The sequence below is a fragment of the Octopus bimaculoides genome, chromosome 5, assembly GCF_046866305.1.
Source record: "Octopus bimaculoides isolate indiv1 chromosome 5, ASM4686630v1, whole genome shotgun sequence".
Classification (NCBI taxonomy): domain Eukaryota; kingdom Metazoa; phylum Mollusca; class Cephalopoda; order Octopoda; family Octopodidae; genus Octopus; species Octopus bimaculoides.
This window is the reverse complement of record NC_142932.1, coordinates 111,292-132,086: the sequence shown is the minus strand read 5'-3', so window position 1 is coordinate 132,086 and position 20,795 is coordinate 111,292. Positions and strand designations below refer to the sequence as shown.

General features: G+C 35.5%; 1 protein-coding gene across 4 annotated transcripts in view; it reads left to right on the top strand.

The window, feature by feature from the left end:
* The window catches only part of LOC106871243 (cell division cycle and apoptosis regulator protein 1), a 116,966-nt gene that overhangs the window by 73,145 nt on the left and 23,026 nt on the right, over positions 1 to 20,795 (top strand). For all 4 annotated transcript variants that reach the window (XM_089351908.1, XM_089351909.1, XM_089351907.1 and 1 more), the window contains exons 8-11: positions 5,631 to 5,922; positions 7,105 to 7,345; positions 11,230 to 11,522; positions 13,815 to 14,067. In XM_089351908.1, the coding sequence (XP_089208034.1) occupies positions 5,631 to 5,922; positions 7,105 to 7,345; positions 11,230 to 11,522; positions 13,815 to 14,067 (1,079 nt within the window). The remainder of the gene's footprint in view (positions 1 to 5,630; positions 5,923 to 7,104; positions 7,346 to 11,229; positions 11,523 to 13,814; positions 14,068 to 20,795) is intronic.

Sequence of the window (20,795 nt, the reverse complement as noted above, 5' to 3'; positions counted from 1 at the left end):
TTTTACCAATTACATTGTTGCCAATATAGACTCTCAGCAGGTTCCTCGGATTCCATACTTTACCCTATTCTATAAAAAGCATGACTGCTTGCTTGAATAATAGTGCCACTCCTACTTAGCTAGTTTAGTGGCTACTGATAGGAAGAACATTTAAATGTATAAACAAATGATTCAAGTTGTTCACAAATATTCAAATTTATAAAGACCATCCCTTTTGTTCTATAAATGAGAAATGAACAGGAAATTTTGAAATTGTACTTGTCTAGCAATTGACAAGGTGCTTTTCTTGATGAGATTGAACGATGCATTTCCTGCATTTTTGGCAGACATGCTAAGAAAATTATTACTAAAAAAACGTACTTGAAAAAACAAGATAGAGACAAAATTATCAAGTGAGCCAACTCAGATATTTCCTTTTTACTCTGAGTGAAGACCCCTTAACCTTTTAGCATTCATATTACTATGTCAAATGTAATTGTTTTGAATTAACCATGCATTAATTCTTTAGCATTTAAACCAGCCATATCTAGCCAAAATATTCTACCTGTTTTATGTTCAAACTGGCCAGATCTGGCCTCTTACACCTACCCTACAGTGTCATTTTAAAGATAAACAATTGCATCATTGAAATCTTGAAGCTACAAGATAATGCATGATTAATTCAAAACAATGAATAAATAAGCAATACATTTGACAGAATAAATCTCAATGCTAAAGGGTTGGTTATGTTGTTAACTTTGAGATTCCGATGGTGTGAACGGTTAGTTTTAGAATGACTTTTTAGGATAGATGTGGGATGCTGGATCTGACCAGTTTGAACATAAAACAAGTAGAATATTTGAGTCGAATGTAGCTGGTTTAAATGAAGGGTTAATTGTAAGTTCTTTAGTTTAATTTGCTGCATGATGTTTCTCTCAAACCTTCTGGAAATGTTACTTGCAGTAAACTGTTAGCCTGCCCAGGACCCAGTTTGTCCCGCATCTTATTTTTGCTTAATGATACAGATCCTGGAGACAAACAATAATGCTTGTCCTAGGAACTTACACAGGAGTAAACAGATTAGTGTATTTGATAATTAGAAATGTCTATTTTATGGTTGAGTGGCTTTCATAATTCTAACCACTGAACTGTGATGAAATACTGAGAACATTAAAAGCTATTAGGATATTATTACAACTTTGTGTAAGAGCACTAAGAGCAATATTATTGGCAGTATTTGAAGCCAGATCTGTAATACTGGCTTTGCAAAAGTGTTTGTTTTTCTATTTATTTAAACAATTGTTTCTGTTTAGTTTAAAATTTTTTTCTTATTGCAAACCAATTGTGTATAGTTTGTTGACTATGGGTGTGTCAATTTGTTTATTGGACATAATGATTAAGTGGAAAATTGAATAATTGTCTTTTCTGTATTGGTGTGGCTTTATTAACATATAAAAACATAATGGACTCCTGCTAATTTGGTAATAATGTATATTTAAATATGTACACATAATATATGTATAGCTATATACACACATGCACCCTTTTTTTTCAATTAAGCACACTAATATATATATATATGAATTTTTATATGCCAAATAATGTAGACACATTCAGTAGCTATATGCTCACATATATGGGTGATAATGTTGGTATACATTTAAATATTCTTGACCATAAGCCAGCATGAGACCTATGTGGTTGTTCAAACTGCAAGAAAAAGGAGCCATTTCTCCATCAAATCATATTCTGCCTTCTTCAATAAGGAAAGGACATATCAGGTCATCCCATAAGTTCTGTCCGAATTTTGAATAAAGGAAACAAGTGATCAAATGTTATATTTAATTGAAATTTAATCATCAATGTACTTTCCTTGATTATCTATGACTTCCTGCCATCTATTTGCAAGCTTTTTAATCCCATCAATGTAAAACTCTTTTGGTTTCAAAGCAAAGAACTCTGAAATGTCAGTTTCGACCTCCTCCTGGCTTGCAAAAGTTATGTCCCCCAAATGATTCTGTAAACTACGAAACAAATGGTAGTCTGAAGGAGCAAGGTCAGGAGAATAAGGTGGATGAGGAATTTTTTCCCAACCAAACTCTTTGATCTTCTGTGATGTGATCTTTGCAGTGTGGGGTTGCGCATTGTCCTGATGAAACATCACTCCATTTCAATTCACTAAAGCGGGTTTTTTTTTCTTCAAAGCTTGGTTCAAACACTCTAATTACTGACAGTAGACTTGAGCATTGATTGTTGCATTAGGTGGTAACAATTCAAAGAGAATTACTCTTTTGCAATCCCACCAGATAGAGAGAAGAACCTTTTTCCCATGAAGTTCCCTTCTCGGTTGTGGTTGAGCTTTTTCCCTTTTACCACACCACTGTTTACGATGTTTAACATTTCAATAGAAGGTCCATTTTTCGTCACCTGTCACAAGTCTATCCAAAAAAGGTGAAATGAGTTCGCGAGAATGGAGAGAAGAGCAGATGTCAACTCGGGATTTGCGGTTGCTTTCGGACAATTCATGAGCCACCCATTTTCCAAGTTTAGGAACCTTTCCAAGTTGTTGAAGATGACGATGAACAGTCGTATGGTTTGAACTAAGCTTTATTGCAATTCTTCAACTGATAATGCAGGGTTTTCTTCAAGTAGTGCCTCAAGGAACTTATCATCAAACTCAACTGGACATCCTGTTTGATCATCTTCAAGGCTGAAATCTCCACTTCTGAATTTTGAAAACCATCTTCTGCAAGTTCTTTCATTCAAGCATTCTTTCCCATAAACTGAGTGTATGTCTCGAGTCGCTTTGGCTGCAGAGTTTTCTTTTTTGTACTCATAAAGCATTATGTGCCTCAAATGCTCTTTGGATACTTCAATGCTAGAAAGGATTTTAATCAAAGAAATTTTAATTCTATTATTCTGTGAAATAATATTTAATTAGTTTAAATGTACCCAAATGCATAGAAATAATTTTTAATTCCATTAGACATTCTAAAATACTATTAAATTTCATTCAATTTTAAAGAGGTAAAATTGGACAGGACTTATGGAATGACCTGATTGATAATGTAATTTCAGATAAAGTCCTTAAAAAAAAAGATACTTGAAGCTGGAACACTTTTGATCATATCTGACCTAGGGCTGAATAATAGCAGTGTTTTGGACCACATATAGACAGTTTTAGTCGAGGAAGAAGGAACTGTGTCTGGCACCTTCAAAAGCCCTTGAAACTAATAAGATTGATGTGGTGATGTGCAGCTTGATCATTTGTACATCAGCAGGGCAAATGTGAGTGCAGACACAACTTTAGTGAATGTTCTGGAATAAAGGGTTTGGCAAAGTGTGATTAGTGCACGGTTTGAATGGAGGGATCATGCAACTAGACAGCCTCTGAGGATCAGATGCTGTTGTAGCAGTGAGAGTAGAAAAGACAGTAAGGTGGAAACATATCTGCAGACTACAGGTTGTGAGTGTGCTGGTGAGTGAGTCCTTAACAATCAACCAGTTAGTGTGCATAGCAGTAGTGCAGTCCTAGATAAGGGAATAGTATTCCATTGTAAGTTTAGTTTGAGCTTGAGTCAGTGGCTGTTTAAAGCTGAAGTATTTCATAGCTCTAAAGAAAGATGCTGTTCTTATGTTATGAACTTGAGATTTATTTGGAGAGATCATATGTGAATGTGAGGTTCTGAACTTCTAGCAATTATGAGGCTTTTAATTTGCATGTTGTTTAAAACTTAAAGAGAGTAGGGTACAAGATTGTTTTCTTAGTATGTTCAGTTGTTGAAGTGCAAGATAGATTGTAGTGATCCCATTGGAGAATGATCGCATAATCTTGATTCATGGAAGCTCATCATCATCATCATCATCCTTTAGCATCCACTTTCCATGCTGGCATGGATTGGATGGTCTGACCAGAGCTGGCAAACCAGAGAGATGCACCAGGTTCCAATCTGATTTGGATTGGTTTCTACAGCTGAATGCCCTTCCTGATACCAACCACTTGACAGTGTGTGTGTGGGGTGCTATTAATGTGGCACCAGCACAAAGCTGCATTAAGTTTATCAACAGGTATCTCAGCAGCTTATATATGATGTCTATATGGGGGGAAATTAGGGATAGGAACAAGCGGTATCATCTTCATTGGAGTGAGAGTAGTTTGAGGTAACTGGAGATAAATCATTAATGTACTAGAGGAAGGGTATGGATCAGAGAAACCTCATCATTACATATTGCAATGACACAATGTGAAGTTTCCAACTCAAGAGATGACAGGTGCTCAACACATATAAATGCTTTACTGGTGTGTTGTGCAATGACATTGATTTTGCTGAAATTTCCAAGTATTTTCATCATTTTTCAGATTTTCAAAGTGAGAGCATTAGACTGATTATAAATGGTGAAGGTCAGAGAGATTGGCCTTGGTTGGGACAGCACTAGTATATTTCCAAAGATCAGGATAGATATAGTGGCGACATCAGATGGTATTTTGATGAACTGTTTAAGGGTGATGGAAGGAGCATTGTTGGGTCTGGTGACATAGTTACTTTGAAGTTAATGGAGCTGTTATCACACTTGGCATATATGTATACATTGTAATGAAGTTCATGTAGTTATTGAGTGTGTGCAATGTGAATAGGCTGATTTCTCTGCGGGAGTATTGCATGTGGAAACAAAACACTGAAATCCCTTTAGCAAGTGACCAAGAGAACCAGTTGCAATTTGAGAAGTATGAGAGCTTACTGGTGTGTGATGCACAAAGGTGTCTTTTGCAGAGAGTACACTTGCTTCATGAATGGTTGTCTTGCAGAAATTTAGGTAATGAATAAAAGCCACTTAGAAGAGGTGTGTGACTTCTTTTCCAAGTTTTATAAGCCAGAATATTTTGTTTACTGTAATACTGTTACATGTGAACTACATGGTGTTATGGTTTTTGATGATGTGAAAGGATATGCCTAAGAAGAGGTTTAGATCACTTGCTTGGCCTCGAAGCACATTTTCTGTTGAGGATAACTTGTCACTCCTCAACATGCTACAAATACTTGCACTAAATTGCTATATCCTCCTCCTAACTCTTCTGTAACTAATCCTTTGAACTAAAAAGTTGTATACCACCACCATCCAATTCATCTACCTTTTCTCTCATCATCCTGTCCTCAAAACTGAGCTTTCGTTACACTTATCATCCTCACTGAAATTCAAGTCGGTCATCTACTCCATGAACTTTGCCAGTACTGCACGAAGGTCTGCAAAAATAGGAACTGGCTCTCTTCCTGAAATATTATAATAATAATAATGATAATAATAATGATGATAATAATAATAATAATAAACACTAACTTCATTCAAGCTCAATAAAATATGTATTAACTAATAAATTATGTAACCTACTAAAATTGAGTTACTCAACCTTCTCTCTGACCAGTTTTATCCCTCATCAGAAACAGACCTGCTACTCTGCTGATAGGGAAAGGGTGTTAAAGGCAGTCAGAAAATTTGTTTCTTTTCTTTTTAGAAATATTTTCTCACAAAACATGAACTCCCTTTTCACTCTGTATTTTTAATTGTACAAACCACTAATGATCTCTTTAAATTTTAATGATCTATTATTAATCTTTCCACTCTCTTTTTTTGTTTGTTTTTTAAACATTTAGCTCTAATTCAGCAGAGTGGTACAATACGGGTCCCTATGTCAGCTCGGCGTGGCACAATGGGAATGAGATTTGATCGTGATAGAGAGCGAGAACAAAGAGATAAAGACAGGGAGATGCGCGAGAGGGAAAGGCGAGAGCAGAGGCGGGACAAGTCATTGAACAAACGACCACGGTCTCCAAATAATCATCGTTCCCATTCACCATCTCAGAGAGCTCGCAGTCCAAAGAGGAGGCGGAACCCACGGGTTGTACCGCGATATGTTGTTCAGATACCAAAATTATCATTAGAAACGTAAGAACTGCTTGATGCATTTCTAAAAGATGTTTATTTTGTCATTGAATAACTCTGCTCAGCTCTTCAGCTTATGTTACTGTAGTTGCCAATCAAAATTTATGATCCATGAGCTGAGCATGCTATATATTAAGTACTGTGGAATCTTATTCAATTGCCTTTGGAATTGTGATCCCTCGTGTTTATATTATTGTTCTGCTTCTGAAAATTTGCATTAGTAGTGGATAAATTAATTCAAAACTTATTGATATTACTATGTTTCTACTTCATTTATTGTACTGTCATCATTTTATATTGTTGTTGAACATCATTGATCTGCTCAGCTTGAGCAAACCTATCTGTCATGGTGATAAATAATCAACTGTTTGAGTAACATGTCTGGTGCAACATCAGACAATGTGTTTGTTTTGGTTATCTTTAGCATTTTTTGCCCTACATCTAAGTATTACATTTCAAGTAAGGGAATCTTTATGTGGTTTGCTCAAACAACTACAACTAGCAGCCACGTCCTTCTCAAACCACACCCCAGTTTTCAAAAGGAACACATTAAATAATGTTGTTTTGAAGTCTAGTGTTCATGAATAGACAGTATGGTCATGGCTGGAATGCCTTTGATCTTAGGTCTGCAGGATCAGACTAGGAATTAGACAATATATACTATCATTTTGTCACTTTATTTCTATTAAAATACACTACTTTTGGTTCAATTAATTTTGAAAATAACAGAAATTAGCAAAATAATTTTGTCGTTATTTTGCTAGTGTTTAGAACATAAACTAACATGGAATTTTGATAGAAGATTTTACTTTAGACCAGTTTTAAATGAGAAGTTTGTATCGTAGAGCCAGGTGTAGTCTCAAATAGGTTGGTATCAAAAGGGTTAATCCTTTAGTTATGCTAATTTATGTTTGAGCTTATCACCTATATATCTTTGGGGAAAAAATGTTATCAAATTTGTTATTTTTCATAATTTTTGAAAATGGCATGATAAGCAGAACTGCTTATTGATACCATCCATCTCAGCATACTTTCAGCATATTGCTGGCTGATGACCCCTGTACTTAAGAGATTGAATATATAGTATTTATTTTCCAGAATGATTGTTATGTTGTACCATTAAAATGTTTAGCTTGTTTCATCATCCATCTACTAATAGTAATGTATTTTTCTTTGTCTTTGTAGGAAAGAAGCTAATGTCATGGTCCTCAAATCCCGTTATAGTAACCTCTACATCCCTAGTGACTTTTTCCAAGCAAATTTCACATGGACTTCAGCTTTTCCTTTGTATCGTCCATTCCAGCTGGGCACTGATTGTGCTTTTCATGTGATGCCTAAAGACACAGAGCCTGTCAGTCTTAATGGCACCGAGTGTAGCGCACCAGCACTGGAACCTTCTGATGCTGACCATTTATACAGTGCAAAAGTAAAATTTTTTTGTTTCTTCTTTTAGATCTTTTAGCATTAAGATTTTTAAGATTACTGTTTTGATATTATGTGTGTGTTTAACATTCCCTTTTTCATGCTGGCGGGAACTGGATGATTTGACAGTGGGCTGCACCAGATTATATGTCTACTTTAGCATGGTTTCTTCAGCTGGATGCCCTTCTTAATGGCAACTACTTGACAGTACACTGGATGCTCTTTATGTGGAACCAGCACTGGTGAGGTCACCAAGTACTAGCAAATTAAGACCCCCCCCCCTCAACTGAGGGTATAGAGGAAGGGGTAAGAAACTATGACAAAGAGACAAGGAGCAGGTGCTGTCTTATAATATCATATTTATATGTATATAGGCTCAGGCATAGTTGTGTAGTTAAAAGTTTGCTTTGCAATCATGTTATCTCAAGCTCAGTTGAACTGTGCAGCATCTTCAGCAAGTGTTTCTACTAGAATCTTGGACTAACCAATGTCTTATGAGTTGCTTTTCTTGGAACTTATCTTAAAATAAGTTCCAAAATGGTTGAAATAATTGACTATGCACTTTCCTTACAAATTTGTAGCGTTGTATTAGTGCATTAAAATCATTATTGCTGTTGTTACATTGAAAAGTAATACAAGGTTAGTAGAATTACTTGAGAGACAGACTGAAATTGTCTTTCAGTAATTAATTACATCTCTTTAAATTCTGAGTTCAAATTCCACCAAGGTGTAGTTTTGTCTTTCATTTTTCTGTTGCCAATAAATTTAGGCAGACTGTATGACGCATGCGTACGAACAACCATGCTACATGGCAGTGAAACATGGGCTGTAACTGCTGAGGACATACGTAAGCTCGCAAGGAATGAAGCCAGTATGCTCCGTTGGATGTGTAATGTCAATGTGAATACCCGTCAGAGTGTAAGTATCTTGAGAGAAAAGCTGAACATTAGAAGCATCAGTTGTGGCGTGCAAGAGAGACGATTGCGCTGGTATGGACATGTGGTGAGAATGGAGGAGGATAGCTGCGTGAAAAAGTGCCACACCCTAACAGTTGAGGGAACCCGTGGAAGAGGTAGGCCCAGGAAGACCTGGGCTGAGGTGGTGAGGCAAGACCTTCGTACATTGGGCCTCACCGAGGCGATGACTACGGACCGAGACCTTTGGAAATGGGCTGTGCGTGAGAAGACCCGGCAAGCCAAGTAAGATCGTTGCCAGTGCCCCTGGACTGGTTCTTGTGCGGGTGGCACATGAGATGCACCATTTTGAGCGTGGCCGTTGCCAGTACCGCCTGACTGGCTCCTGTAGGATTTTCGAGCGAGATCGTTGCCAGTGCCCCTGGACTGGCTTGTGCGGGTGGCACATAAAAGACACCATTTCGAGCGTGGCCGTTTTCGTGCGGGTGACACGTAAAAGCACCCACTACACTCTCTGAGTGGTTGGCGTTAGGAAGGGCATCCAGCTGTAGAAACTCTGCCAAATCAGACTGGAGCCTGGTGTTGCCATCCGGTTTCACCAGTCCTCAGTCAAATCGTCCAACCCATGCTAGCATGGAAAGCGGACGTTAAACGATGATGATGATGATGATGATGTCAAGTACTGGTATTTTATCAACTGTGTTGATTATACCCGTTCTCCAAAATGTAGCCTTGTCCTTACACATGAAATTGCTATGAGTTATGTCCCTTTATGCTCTGAGTTCACATGCCATTGAGTTTGATGATGCCATTCCTCCTTCCAGAGTTCATAAAATAATTAGAATCAAGTCCTGGGAATTGATTAAATTAGTTCTACCCTCTCCCAAAACTGTGCCTTGGTTAGAAATATTATTATATGCACCATTTCCTCTTTGTGGCCTTTTTTTGTTCACTTTTCTTTTTGTATTGTATCCTCAGTAATTTTGGCTGTCATACTCTCCATCTTTACTTGACTTATTGCTGCTTTTTATCCTTTTCTTATGGATGGTAATGCAACTGAGAACTATATACAATAAGCTTAGTAGAATCATTAGCACATTGGACAAAATACTTAGCATTTCTTCTGTCTTTACATTCTTAGTTCAAATTCTGCTGAAGTCACCTTTGCCTATCATTTTTTGAAGGGATCAATAAAGTAAGTATCAGTTGAGCACTGGAGACGGGAAGGGAGTCAATGTAATTGGCCAGCCTCCTCCTCTACCAAAATTGTTATTGTAGAAAGAATTATTATTTGGTAGGAATTCTATTCAGTGTCATTGAACTGTTCACTACATATCTCTTCATATTCTGTGGTTTTTGAAATTTATTTTTTATACATAACCAAAGGAGGAAGTTCTGTACCCATAGCCCCTATTAAGGGCCTTCAAGGTTAGTGAAAGGTAGTGAGGGAGCTTTCTTCAGACAGGAAGTCTAACCTTTATTGGAAATCCAGTTCAGTATGAACTTAGCATAAGGCACACAGAGCCAAGTGCTTGTTTCAAGTGAGTGATGGTTTAGGTCTATCACCCAAAATCATCTCATCTGACAGACCACCTCTTAGTTTCTACATATCAAATTTCACTCACAAGGTTTTGATCAGCTCAAGGCTATGGGAGAAGACACTTGCCCATGGTACCAATCTGTGGGATTGAATCTGAAACCACATAGTTGTAAAGTGAACTTCCTCAACCTCACAACCACACCTAAAGTTTACTTTGCTTCATTTACTTTGGTCTTCTGTTTAAGAAAGGCTTGATTATCACACAGTGTTTAAGCAAATATTGTGGAAAAAGAGATGGTTAAAAGATTACTGTTTCACAACTTTATTGCCCTTTTAGCATATTGGCTACATTCCAACTCCATTAAATTATCTGTGTTTTAGCTATGGGCATCATGTTTTCATTTTGGGGTATACTTTCCTAAAACTTAATACTCATGATGCTAATTTAAAGACAATGGAGAATTTGGAAGCTACATGGAGCAAGTCAAATAACCATGCAGAGGTTTCTGTACTGGCTTCGATTTTTAACATGGTAAATTTCCTGGGTCTTTAATGTTAACTGATGTTTGAGTTCTTCCTGAACAAGGTATGTGCCTTACTAGCACCCTAGTTTGTCTGAAGGCAGTTATCAAGGCTCTCTCTATTTCATTGTTCTGTGGCCAGTGAAGAGAAAGGTATTTAAAAGTTTGTATTTGTAAAAAATATTTGCTCTGAAAAAAAAAATAAAGGAACCTGTAATCCTACAACTGTACCTCTATACAATCATTCAAGCTGTCGGAAACAACAGCCAGATTTCCCTCAAAATTGTCCTAGATACACTGTAACTAGACTGAATGCATTTTTCATTTTTTTTTAGTCAGGAGTGAAGGCAACACCCATAACCCTTCACAGGAGCTCTGTGACTGGTGGGGAAGAATGAAGAAGATATCTTCAAACCAGAGACCTAGCTTGAATGCTTGTAACAGAGTAGACTCTGCTAAAGGACCCCAAGGCACTGGGTGGTAGTGTTAAACTTGGCAAAAGATTAAAACTATAACTCTTATAGGCTGTGGTGAAATTTGAACTCGGGACTCAGAGCTAGAACAAATACCACAAGGCATTCACTCTAACATTCTAGTAGTTCTGCCAATTCATTGCCCCAGTACTATTTTATTGTCATCTCTGAAAAGATGAAGGGTGATGTTGACCTCATTGGAATTTGAACTCAGTGCTGAGAGTTGGAACAAATACTGTGAGGCATTCCATCTGATGCTGTACCAACTCTACCGATGAGTTGCCGTAGTTGGAATTCTTTTGGTTCATAGATTTTCTCAGTCAGGGTTGACTTGGTGGCTAAGCAACTATAACAACAATTCATGCAGATGTGGTAAAATTGATGTAACTAGAACTCTAGTTGTAAAAGTAATTCTTATTGATTGAAACTGTTCATTCCAGGTGATGTTACTGTCAAGTCCGAAATTAGAAGACATCTTCTCAAAGTGCTGTGGGTCAGCTGACGATAGTCTAGACAATTCCCGCAGTGAACAGATCAATTACCAACACCCAACCCGTCTGATTCAGTTTCTTGTCGGGTTGAAGGGCAAAAATGAACCCATGTCTATAGGTGGGCCTTGGTCTCCATCGCTAGATGGTCCAAATCCAGCTGAGGACCCAAAAGTACTAATCAAGACTGCTATCCGTTGTACTCGTGCCCTAACTAACATAGATCTCAGTATGTGCACACAGTGGTAAGTTTTAGAATATTATTTTCAGTGTTTTAACTGTTGTGTTTGCTTTTGTTTTCCTTATTTTTCAGGAACTGTTCAGTTATTTTCCTGATGAACTTGGAAATTCTTGGGATTTGAACACCAGATTGCAGAAACACAAACAAATCAAGTTTATTATTATTATTTATTTATTTTCCTTTTTGATTCCTTTAACTTTTTCAAAATGTTTTTTTTCTTCTTTTGTATTTATCTTTTTGCAGGTAACTTGATTCTTGTTCCCTGATTTTGTCAATTCTAATTTTAGTTTGACTTCTTGTCTACAAATTAAACTCTAAATTTTATTCAAATATGTTTGTGTCTACTTGTGCACACACAAGCATCTCATTCCTTCTCTTGTATATGTACTCAAGTTGCTTTGTGTCTGTACAAAAAGCCACAAACCATTTGATATTGTGTTCAGCACTGTTGTGACAGTGAATGTCATGCAGATGCTAGAGAGCCAAATTCTTATGCTTTTTGACCTGTTACTTTACATTTCTGGGTAACTCAAATAAATAGTCACATTGTACAGAAAACGGTTTAAATCACTTGTTTTTCCATGCTACAGGAAAGATTATCATTGGGTTGGCTTTGCCTTTTATTCTCCATGGGCCAATAAAATGAAGTACTTGTCAAATACCAAAGTTAATATAGTTGAGTATAAATTCTCTCAAAATTTCTCACTTTATGCCTGTTATAAGTTATTAAATTGTATCAAGACAAACTTTACTTTTCATCTCTTTAGAAATTGATAAAGTATCCCTCAAATAACTGGTCCCTCCCCATAAATCGATAGCTTTTTGTCTTTGCTAGAAATCATCAACATTATTATTATTATTATTATTATGAAAGTAAATAAGGTGATAAACTGGAAAAACCATTCGCATGCCAGGCAAAAGGCTTAGCAGCATTTCGTCCATTTTTGTGTTCTGAGTTCAAATTCAGTCAAGGTTGACTTTGTCTTTCATCCTTTCAGGATGAAAGTACCAGTTGAGCTCTGGCCTTGTGCCAAAATTTGAAATACTTATGAAAATAGATTTATCCTGACAAGCTTGATCTGCATCCCATTTGAGCTGTTCCACTTTCCTTATAATGCTAATGGATTGAGAATAAAATAAATGTCATGCATAAGTTTTTTGCCTTTAACATGTCTATCTGGTTGTATGTATTTGCTGCATCCTATTAGACAGTGGATGCAGCATGGCCAAATGGTTAAGAAGTTTGTTTTCACAATCATAAGGTCTTTGGGATTGATCCTACTGTGAAACATCTTAGGGCAAGTGTCTTCTGGTGTTGTTTCAGGTCGACCCAAGCCTTGTGAGTGAGACTGAGTACACAGATGAATTATACTTGTAATTCAAAGATACAACCCCCCTCTCTCTCTCCTCTTTCTTTCTCTCTCTCACTCACTCTCACACACACACACACACACACACACACACATTGTGTCAAGCTGATTCTGTCTGAGAATTACATAAGGGATATATGTGTCTATGGAATGCTCAACTTATACAGAAATTCAATGAGTAGGTAATTTGGTTGACCTGGTTCAGCAATTGAATCCTTATTATCTAAGCCAACAGAAATCCATTTACTGTATACAGAGACAAAGTTTCTGAGCAGATACATTTGATAAACTGCCAGCTTGTGGGTTGCATGTTCATATATACTGCAAGTATTTTGTTGCAATGCAGGCATTTGATACTGCATGCCACAATTCTCCTAGGTGTCATGAATAAATATCAGTTAGTTTTTTTTTGTGTGTGTGTTTGTGTGTGCGGGTGTGGAGAATCACTGGAATGTATTCCTTGATATGGGATACATCTGGTTACAAATGCTCAGGTAATTGTCTGTATTAGTGTATAGGATAGATATTGTTCGGTTTGTATTGTTTTGTAATTGTTAGTCACTTTGTTGCCATTGTGACAAAATAATGAAATTATTATTATTAATGTTATTACTATTATTATTAATATTGTTATTGTTTTTATTGTCAGTGTTGTTTGCTTTTAAAATAATTTCCATGTTTTGATGTTCATATGGAATGTTGTCAAACTATTTGAAAAAATTAATACCACTAAATAATTTTTTCTTATTAATGTTGTTGATTTACTATATATATATATATATATATATATATATATATATATATATATATATATATATATATATATATATATATAGCAATGGCTGTTGTTTGAACAGTCAGATATTCAAAGTTCTCGTCCATCTTTTTAGCAAAATCTTCTTTTTTCATTAACACCTTCCTAACAGGTATCGATTCGCAGAGATACGGTACATTCGTCCTGAGGAGATGCACAAGGGGCGACTGGTGCCTGCTCGTGTTGAAACTGTCGTGCTTTTCTTGCCAGATGTCTGGAGCATTCGTCCAACGTGCCTGGAGTGGGAGTCATTGAGGGCTGCCTATAAAAGTCACCTGCAGAAGAAGCTAGCAGGAAGCAGTAGCAGCGTCAACAGCAGCAGCAGTGGCCCTGCCACTGACTCCAAGGATGACCCAACTACTCAGGCACTCAACCCTTCTAATCTTTTTTCTCTTTTCTTTCATGCTTTTTCTTTTAAATGTTTAGTTTAACAACTACAAATATATATATACATATATATATATATACATATATATATATATACATATATATATATATACATATATATATATATATATATATATATATATATATATATATATATATATATATATATATATACATATACACACACATATATATATATCTTCCCTTTGAATTAACAATTACTTCAGGATATATCAAACTGATACAATTTGCCCAGGAACATTGCTACAGTCCTGTACTTTTCTGTTTCAACTTTTCATATCATCTACATATAAATGTAATATATCAATACTAGCAAAAGCAAGTCTATTAGTATAGAGTGAAAATTATCTAAGTCTTGTTTAATGTACATTTTCCATGCTAGCATGGGTTAGATGAAAAATTGAGGTAGGATTGCATTACCAAATGCTCTTCCTCTCACCAGCCATTACTTATTTTTCAAGTAAGGAAATTCTTGTTCAAGAGGTCTGCACAGAGTAACTGGGGATGATACCAACAAAGAACATCGACATTCATGCACGTAAGATATGAGCGCATGCGCACATACACACACATGTATGACAGGTTCTTGCAGTTTCTATCTACAAAAGTCAATCACAAGGCATTGGTCAAACCATGATTATAATAACAGACACTTAACCCAGGTGCTATGTGGTGGAACTGACTCTGAAATCACTTAACTGTGCCTATAATTGAAAATTTATAAGCATCACATATAAAAAAAGGAATCAAAATGTTTGAATTTATTTTCCTCAGTGGGGAGGGGGCAAAAGAGTATCCAGCCATAAAACACTACTTTAAAATGTCCCATCTAACCCATGCCAACAAAGAAAAGTAGGTGTAAAGGTGATGATGATGATAAAAGACCTGCATAGTATTAGTTGCTTTGGTTTTGTTCTTAACTGCTGTCTTCTTTATTTTGGTTTTTAGCAGTTTTTAGAAACTTGCATGTACTCTATTGACACAGTCAGGTCTTTAACACCAAATATGGTCTTGTTTTAAAATAATTCACATTATTCACAGCCAAGAACATATTCTCCTAGTAGAATTCAAATGTCCAAATTTTGGATGAGTATTCCTCTCTTGATCTGAAAATATAAGGTGTCAAGTGATAAAGAAAACAGATGATCTTAGCTTTAAGCTTCCCTACTCAGTTTCTTGTTTCCACAGGGTTTCTGTCTTTATTCATGTCATCCCAGGTTGAAGAAAAGATGGATGTATGTATATGTTCCCTCCAGGCTGGATTATAGACATTTCAGTTGTGCTCCTTTTTTACTTGTATTTATATTTTTAATGGCAAAGTAAGAGGAGAAATGATAATGCCTATGAGGGTTTTTTTCATGGCCTTTATGTACTGAGAGGAGGAAGTGGTCTTCAGACAAGAGACTTAGTTCATATGCTTGCAACAGAATGGACTCCACTTGAGGCACTCAGTCACCAGGTGTTGATGTTAAACCAGGCACAGGATCAAGTCTATCACTGAAGTTTCTCATCAGACAAGTTTTAGATTAACCTGTTAGCATTCAGATTACTCTGTGAAATGTAATGCTTATCTATTCACAATGCATTTTGTTCTGGCTTTAAGAATGACATTGTAGGGTAGGTGCAAGAGGTCAGATCTGTCTAGTTTGAACATAAAACAGGTAGAATATTTGGGCTGGATATGGCCAGATTAAATTCTTAAGGGTTAAAGAATAAATAAACCAGGGTTTTGGAATAAATATATGTTCAGACTTTGATGAAATAGGAAAAGGAAAACAATAGGTGATTGGTGCTGAAATAACTACTGATATTATCATTTTTGTCTATTTTCATATTCTGTAAGATCACACTTTATGGTGGCTGGTGGAGGGTCATCAGTGTTCAGATTTGATGCATTTTGAAATGCGTATTAATCCTTTAGCGCTCAGATTACTCTGTCAAATGTAATGCTTATTTATTAACATTTTTTAAAACTAATCATATATTATCTTATAGCTTTGAGATTTCGGAGATGTGATTGCTTTCTTTAGAACCACATTGCAGAACAAGTGTGAGAGGCTGAATCTGCCCAGTTTAAACATAAATCAGGAAGAATATTTGGGCCAAATATGGCCAGTTTAAATGCTAAAGGGTTAAAATCTCTTTTCTTCTCTTGAGATCTCTACACATATGCCTATGTCAATAATTAATGTTACCTAAAAATTTCTATTTTCAAACAATGGCATTAATGTAAGTGTTATGTGTGAAATGGCTGAATAGATAAATAATTAGATGACCAGCTCATATTTTGGGAGTAATATCCTTTCAAAGGAGGCATTTTGTTATGTCTCTAAGCAGGACACTTTATATGGCCATCTCTCAGTTCACTCAAGCTATATAAAATAGCTACCAGAATTTTGAATAGTCTGTTGCTTTATCTTAAAGGCTTTGTTTTATTTATTTTACACTATGGCAAATGAAGTTTAGCACAATCTTATGTATTCTTGGGCTTTGTGAAAGTATTCACTTTTTCGAAGTTGGTATATGGAATCTAATGCTACTTGAAATTTAACAGTGAAATTGTAATGATTAGAGCTATTTTCTTGGACATTATTCTTCACTTTACTCACTTGGCAAAACATTAATAGGTGAGTCTTAATGCTTCTAACAATTTTAAATTAGAATAAACTCATTCCTTAAACATCATATGTTGGTGTTTTTTAGTTTTGTTTATTTGCATTTTACTTTTTTGTCTTTTTTTTTTCATTGTGTCATGCCTTACAGTTGGTGGAATTGACAAGTTGCAGACAAATATACTTGAACTGAAAAGAGTCTAGTCTTTTGTGACAAATAAATTCAATGGGAAAGAAATAGTCCATTTATGCAAGTAGTCAGGACATCATATTTCATTTGCATAAATTTGTAAGGCTGTCCTCAAATCTTCACATGGACTTGGAAAAGTCATTATGTAAACAATCCTGTATATCAAAGATGACTTGAAATCTGATTAACAAACCTTTAAATGTTGTCTGAGAGAGCGTAAGGGAAAATGATAATGTGCATGATATGTTTTGTTATTTCTCTTGCGGTGTGTCCTATAATAGAAGTTTGGTATGTATGAAAGAAAGATGTGGTGAGATATTTTAAACTTGGATATAGTTGACTTAGAAAATTCCATTACATTTTTTAAATCATTTTCTCCCAGAATAGTTAAAGTTTTTTGTGTGGGGTGGTGTATAACACACATACACACACACACAATATGGTAAATTAACATCTACAAGTACCCATTCTCGCCTGTTAATGTTTAGACAGCATTTTAAGTCCAGGTTTTGTTTTTTGGTAATTATTTATCAAGTTTTTTCTGTCTTTTCATTTAATTTTTATTTTTCACTGATATCATCATCATCATTTAATGTCTATTTTCCATGCTGGCATGGGTTGGATGGTTTGACAAGAGCCAGCAAGCCAGAAGACTGCACCAGGCTTCACTGTTTGTTTTGACATGGTTTTCATGGCTGGATGCCCTTCCTAACACCATCCACCTTACATAGTGAACATATATATATATATATATATATATATATATATATACATACATATATATTTAAAATTAATTGTAAATCAATTTTTCTGGGCAGGTTGTTGACTGTATCTAAATAATAATGTATATTGTGTCTATCATTTTGTTTAATCTTTTGAAGTTTAATGATGATGCTACATGTGCCAGCAAGAGACCTGTTGTTGTCTCCTATTTCTTTGCTCATTGATTTTTGGGCTGTGGCACTAGATAAAACAGGATAATGTTAGACAGTTTTATCTGATATATCTTTAAGAATACAAACAATCTCAGTTTCTTTTTAATTACTATTTTTTATTTACGATTTTTCTAAAGATGACAAAGATCTGCTTCTAAGAATGAAGAGGGAGCGGGGTGAATTTTCATTACTTTTTTCCTTTAGTATCCTGGTGTTTTCACTCAATTCCTCTTTTAGGGCATTGTGTAATGAAGTCTGCACACATCGTTGATGATGAAAAATGGTGAACTGGTGTAATTTTTGCTGCTGCTTCTTCTTCTTCTTTTTCTTCTTCTTCTTCTTCTTCTTTCCTCTGACCTGTTATGTGTTGTTTTAAAGTTTACTACCTTTTATTTCAGCTGTAGGCTTCTTTTTTTTTTTTTTCTTTTCTTCCCCTTCGCTAGGAACCATCAATTTCTTGCCTGGAGCAACAGTGGGGATAATTTCTAAGTTTGTCTTTGTGTATATGTCAAAGAAAGAAGAGAAAGTGCGTATCATGGTTATCCATATGTGCATGTCTGTGTGTGTGCATGTACACACACATGGTTGCCCATGTGTGTGTATGTATGTATGTGTGTATATCGATGTTTTCTTTATAGGCAACCATGAAATGATTCTGGAATGGTGACGATGTTAACAGTGTTGCTGGTGAAGTCAGCTGAATACTCTGGAATGGTGCACTAGAATATTCAATGAATGCATTACAATATATGTATAACATACTAAATATAAAACAATATTTAATTTCCAGAGCCAAGATAAACTACATTCTTATCTTGGCTGTTAAATTACCTTAATAATTTGATTGCTTATATTTTTTAAGTTATTTCAACTCTGGATGGCAGTACTTTATGATTATGTCTAAAATTATTAAATTCTTTAAAAAAAAATGTAACATATTCGCTAACTTTTTTTCTAATTAATGTTCAAACTATATTACTTTTCTTATTAACTGCAATACTTCTAAGTTTCACCTGCTTGTTGAAGGATTTTTTTCCCTTTTTCATTTTCATCATTCTGATTGGTTTATACTAAGAAGCTTTGTCACCATTCAGCTTATTGAAGTAAATTAAACTTTTATTACCATAATCATATAAATATTTGTAAATAGATTTTCAGAAGAGAGGTTTCAAGTAATAATTGCGGTCTTTTACTACGTATTTATTCTTAACATACTGTTTTAGATTACAAGACTATCTGTGGTTGCCACTGTCAAGAATATGCATCAGTATAGAGAAAATGCTTGTTGTTGATGTTTAACCTGAGATTAGCCCTGATCCTGGAGACTTTTAACCAGATTTGTTCCAGCATGACTCTGCTGTCCTTTATTTAGGCATAGTATATTTAAGACTTCATCACTCAAAGAATTCTTTTTCAAAATAGCAGGTGGGGTGAGAGATTTGCTTGTGACTCAGGATGATTGATACAGCTGACAACTCCATTGCAATATCTTCATATTATAGCGTAAAATTAGCCTCTTTGTTTTGCCCCATGAAGCCTAACAGCAGTTCATGGAGAATCAGTCTGTAAATTAAGAGATTGTTTTATCAGGAACATGAGTCAGACAAATGCAGACATGATCTTTAGTATTATGACACTATCGTCATCATCATTATTATTTTTCTCAGTATGTTTTTCCACGCTTGCATGGGTTGAACAGATCTTCTCCAGCACAACATCTCAGCATTTGTTTCCTTCTTTTGTCATCTCTTTCATGAAGCTCAACCTCTTGGATTCAGCTTTCTTCACTTCTCATCTCCCTCTTTCACATGTTCCTTCCACTTGAATCTTTTTTACCCAACTCTCATCCTCTATACGCATCATGCTCAGATTAGCACAGCCTTTTCTTTTGCATGCTACTTCTGATTTCTTTTGTATCCATTTTGTTCTCTTCTCAGCTTATTTGTGCTCATCCAGCAGAGCATGCTCACTTTAGTTGTATTCAACATTAATACATCCCCTACATTGAATACCTGTGTTTCACTATCATAATGTATATTGTATTTTTTATACAAATGTTATACAATCTGCTTTTTACTTCTTGCTCAGGAAATACCTCTGAGCTATTTCCATCCTATCTTTATTCTGTTTACTATGCTTTCAGAATACCCATCGCCACTGCTTAGATAATAGAAGCAATCAGTTGCTTCTAGGCACCCTTCCAAACATTTGAAGAGTTTATTTTACCAATACTCTTACTCCTGTGCATTTTCTACATACTAAGTATTCTTTCTGTCAATTTTCCTGTTTTCACTATACTTCTTATACACACATAGCTTACATCGGATACATCATATGGAATTCCATCCTACTTATTTTCTGCATATTGAGCATGGTCATGTTCCAGATAGCAATAGTTTTGTCTTGTTTCCTTTTTAATTAAGACTTTTGTCGTAGCTAGATTTAATGTGAGGCCTCTTCAGTATAGGCTTTGCTTATGAATTTGGAATTTCTTGTGTAAATCTTTGACAAATTTAGAGAACTGATGGCCTTGGAAATCTGGTTCAGTGGTTTTTAGTCATAGATTTAATAGTTCATATCCTGTTGTTAGTACTGTATTGTATTTTTGACTAAAAGCCTCTAGATCTCACTGATTGAGGTTACTTATCTGTAAATAGGTACCATTTGAGGTCCAGCTGCACATTGCTATAAGCAGCTTGAACTCAATTTTTTCTCTTTTGCACTGTGGAAATCACTCCAGTGTATCATAAAAGCCAAGGAGTATCTCAACAGCCCTGAGACTAAGTATCAGTATCATAATTATTTTTGAAGAGCAAAATCTTTGTTTGGGTTTGTGTAGTGAATTATGTTTGATGTTCAAGTTCTATGTATAAATTACATACAACATGGGGACTGTGAAAATGTGGTGTAATGTAGTGTTGACCAGTTGACTACAGTCATATTGTTCA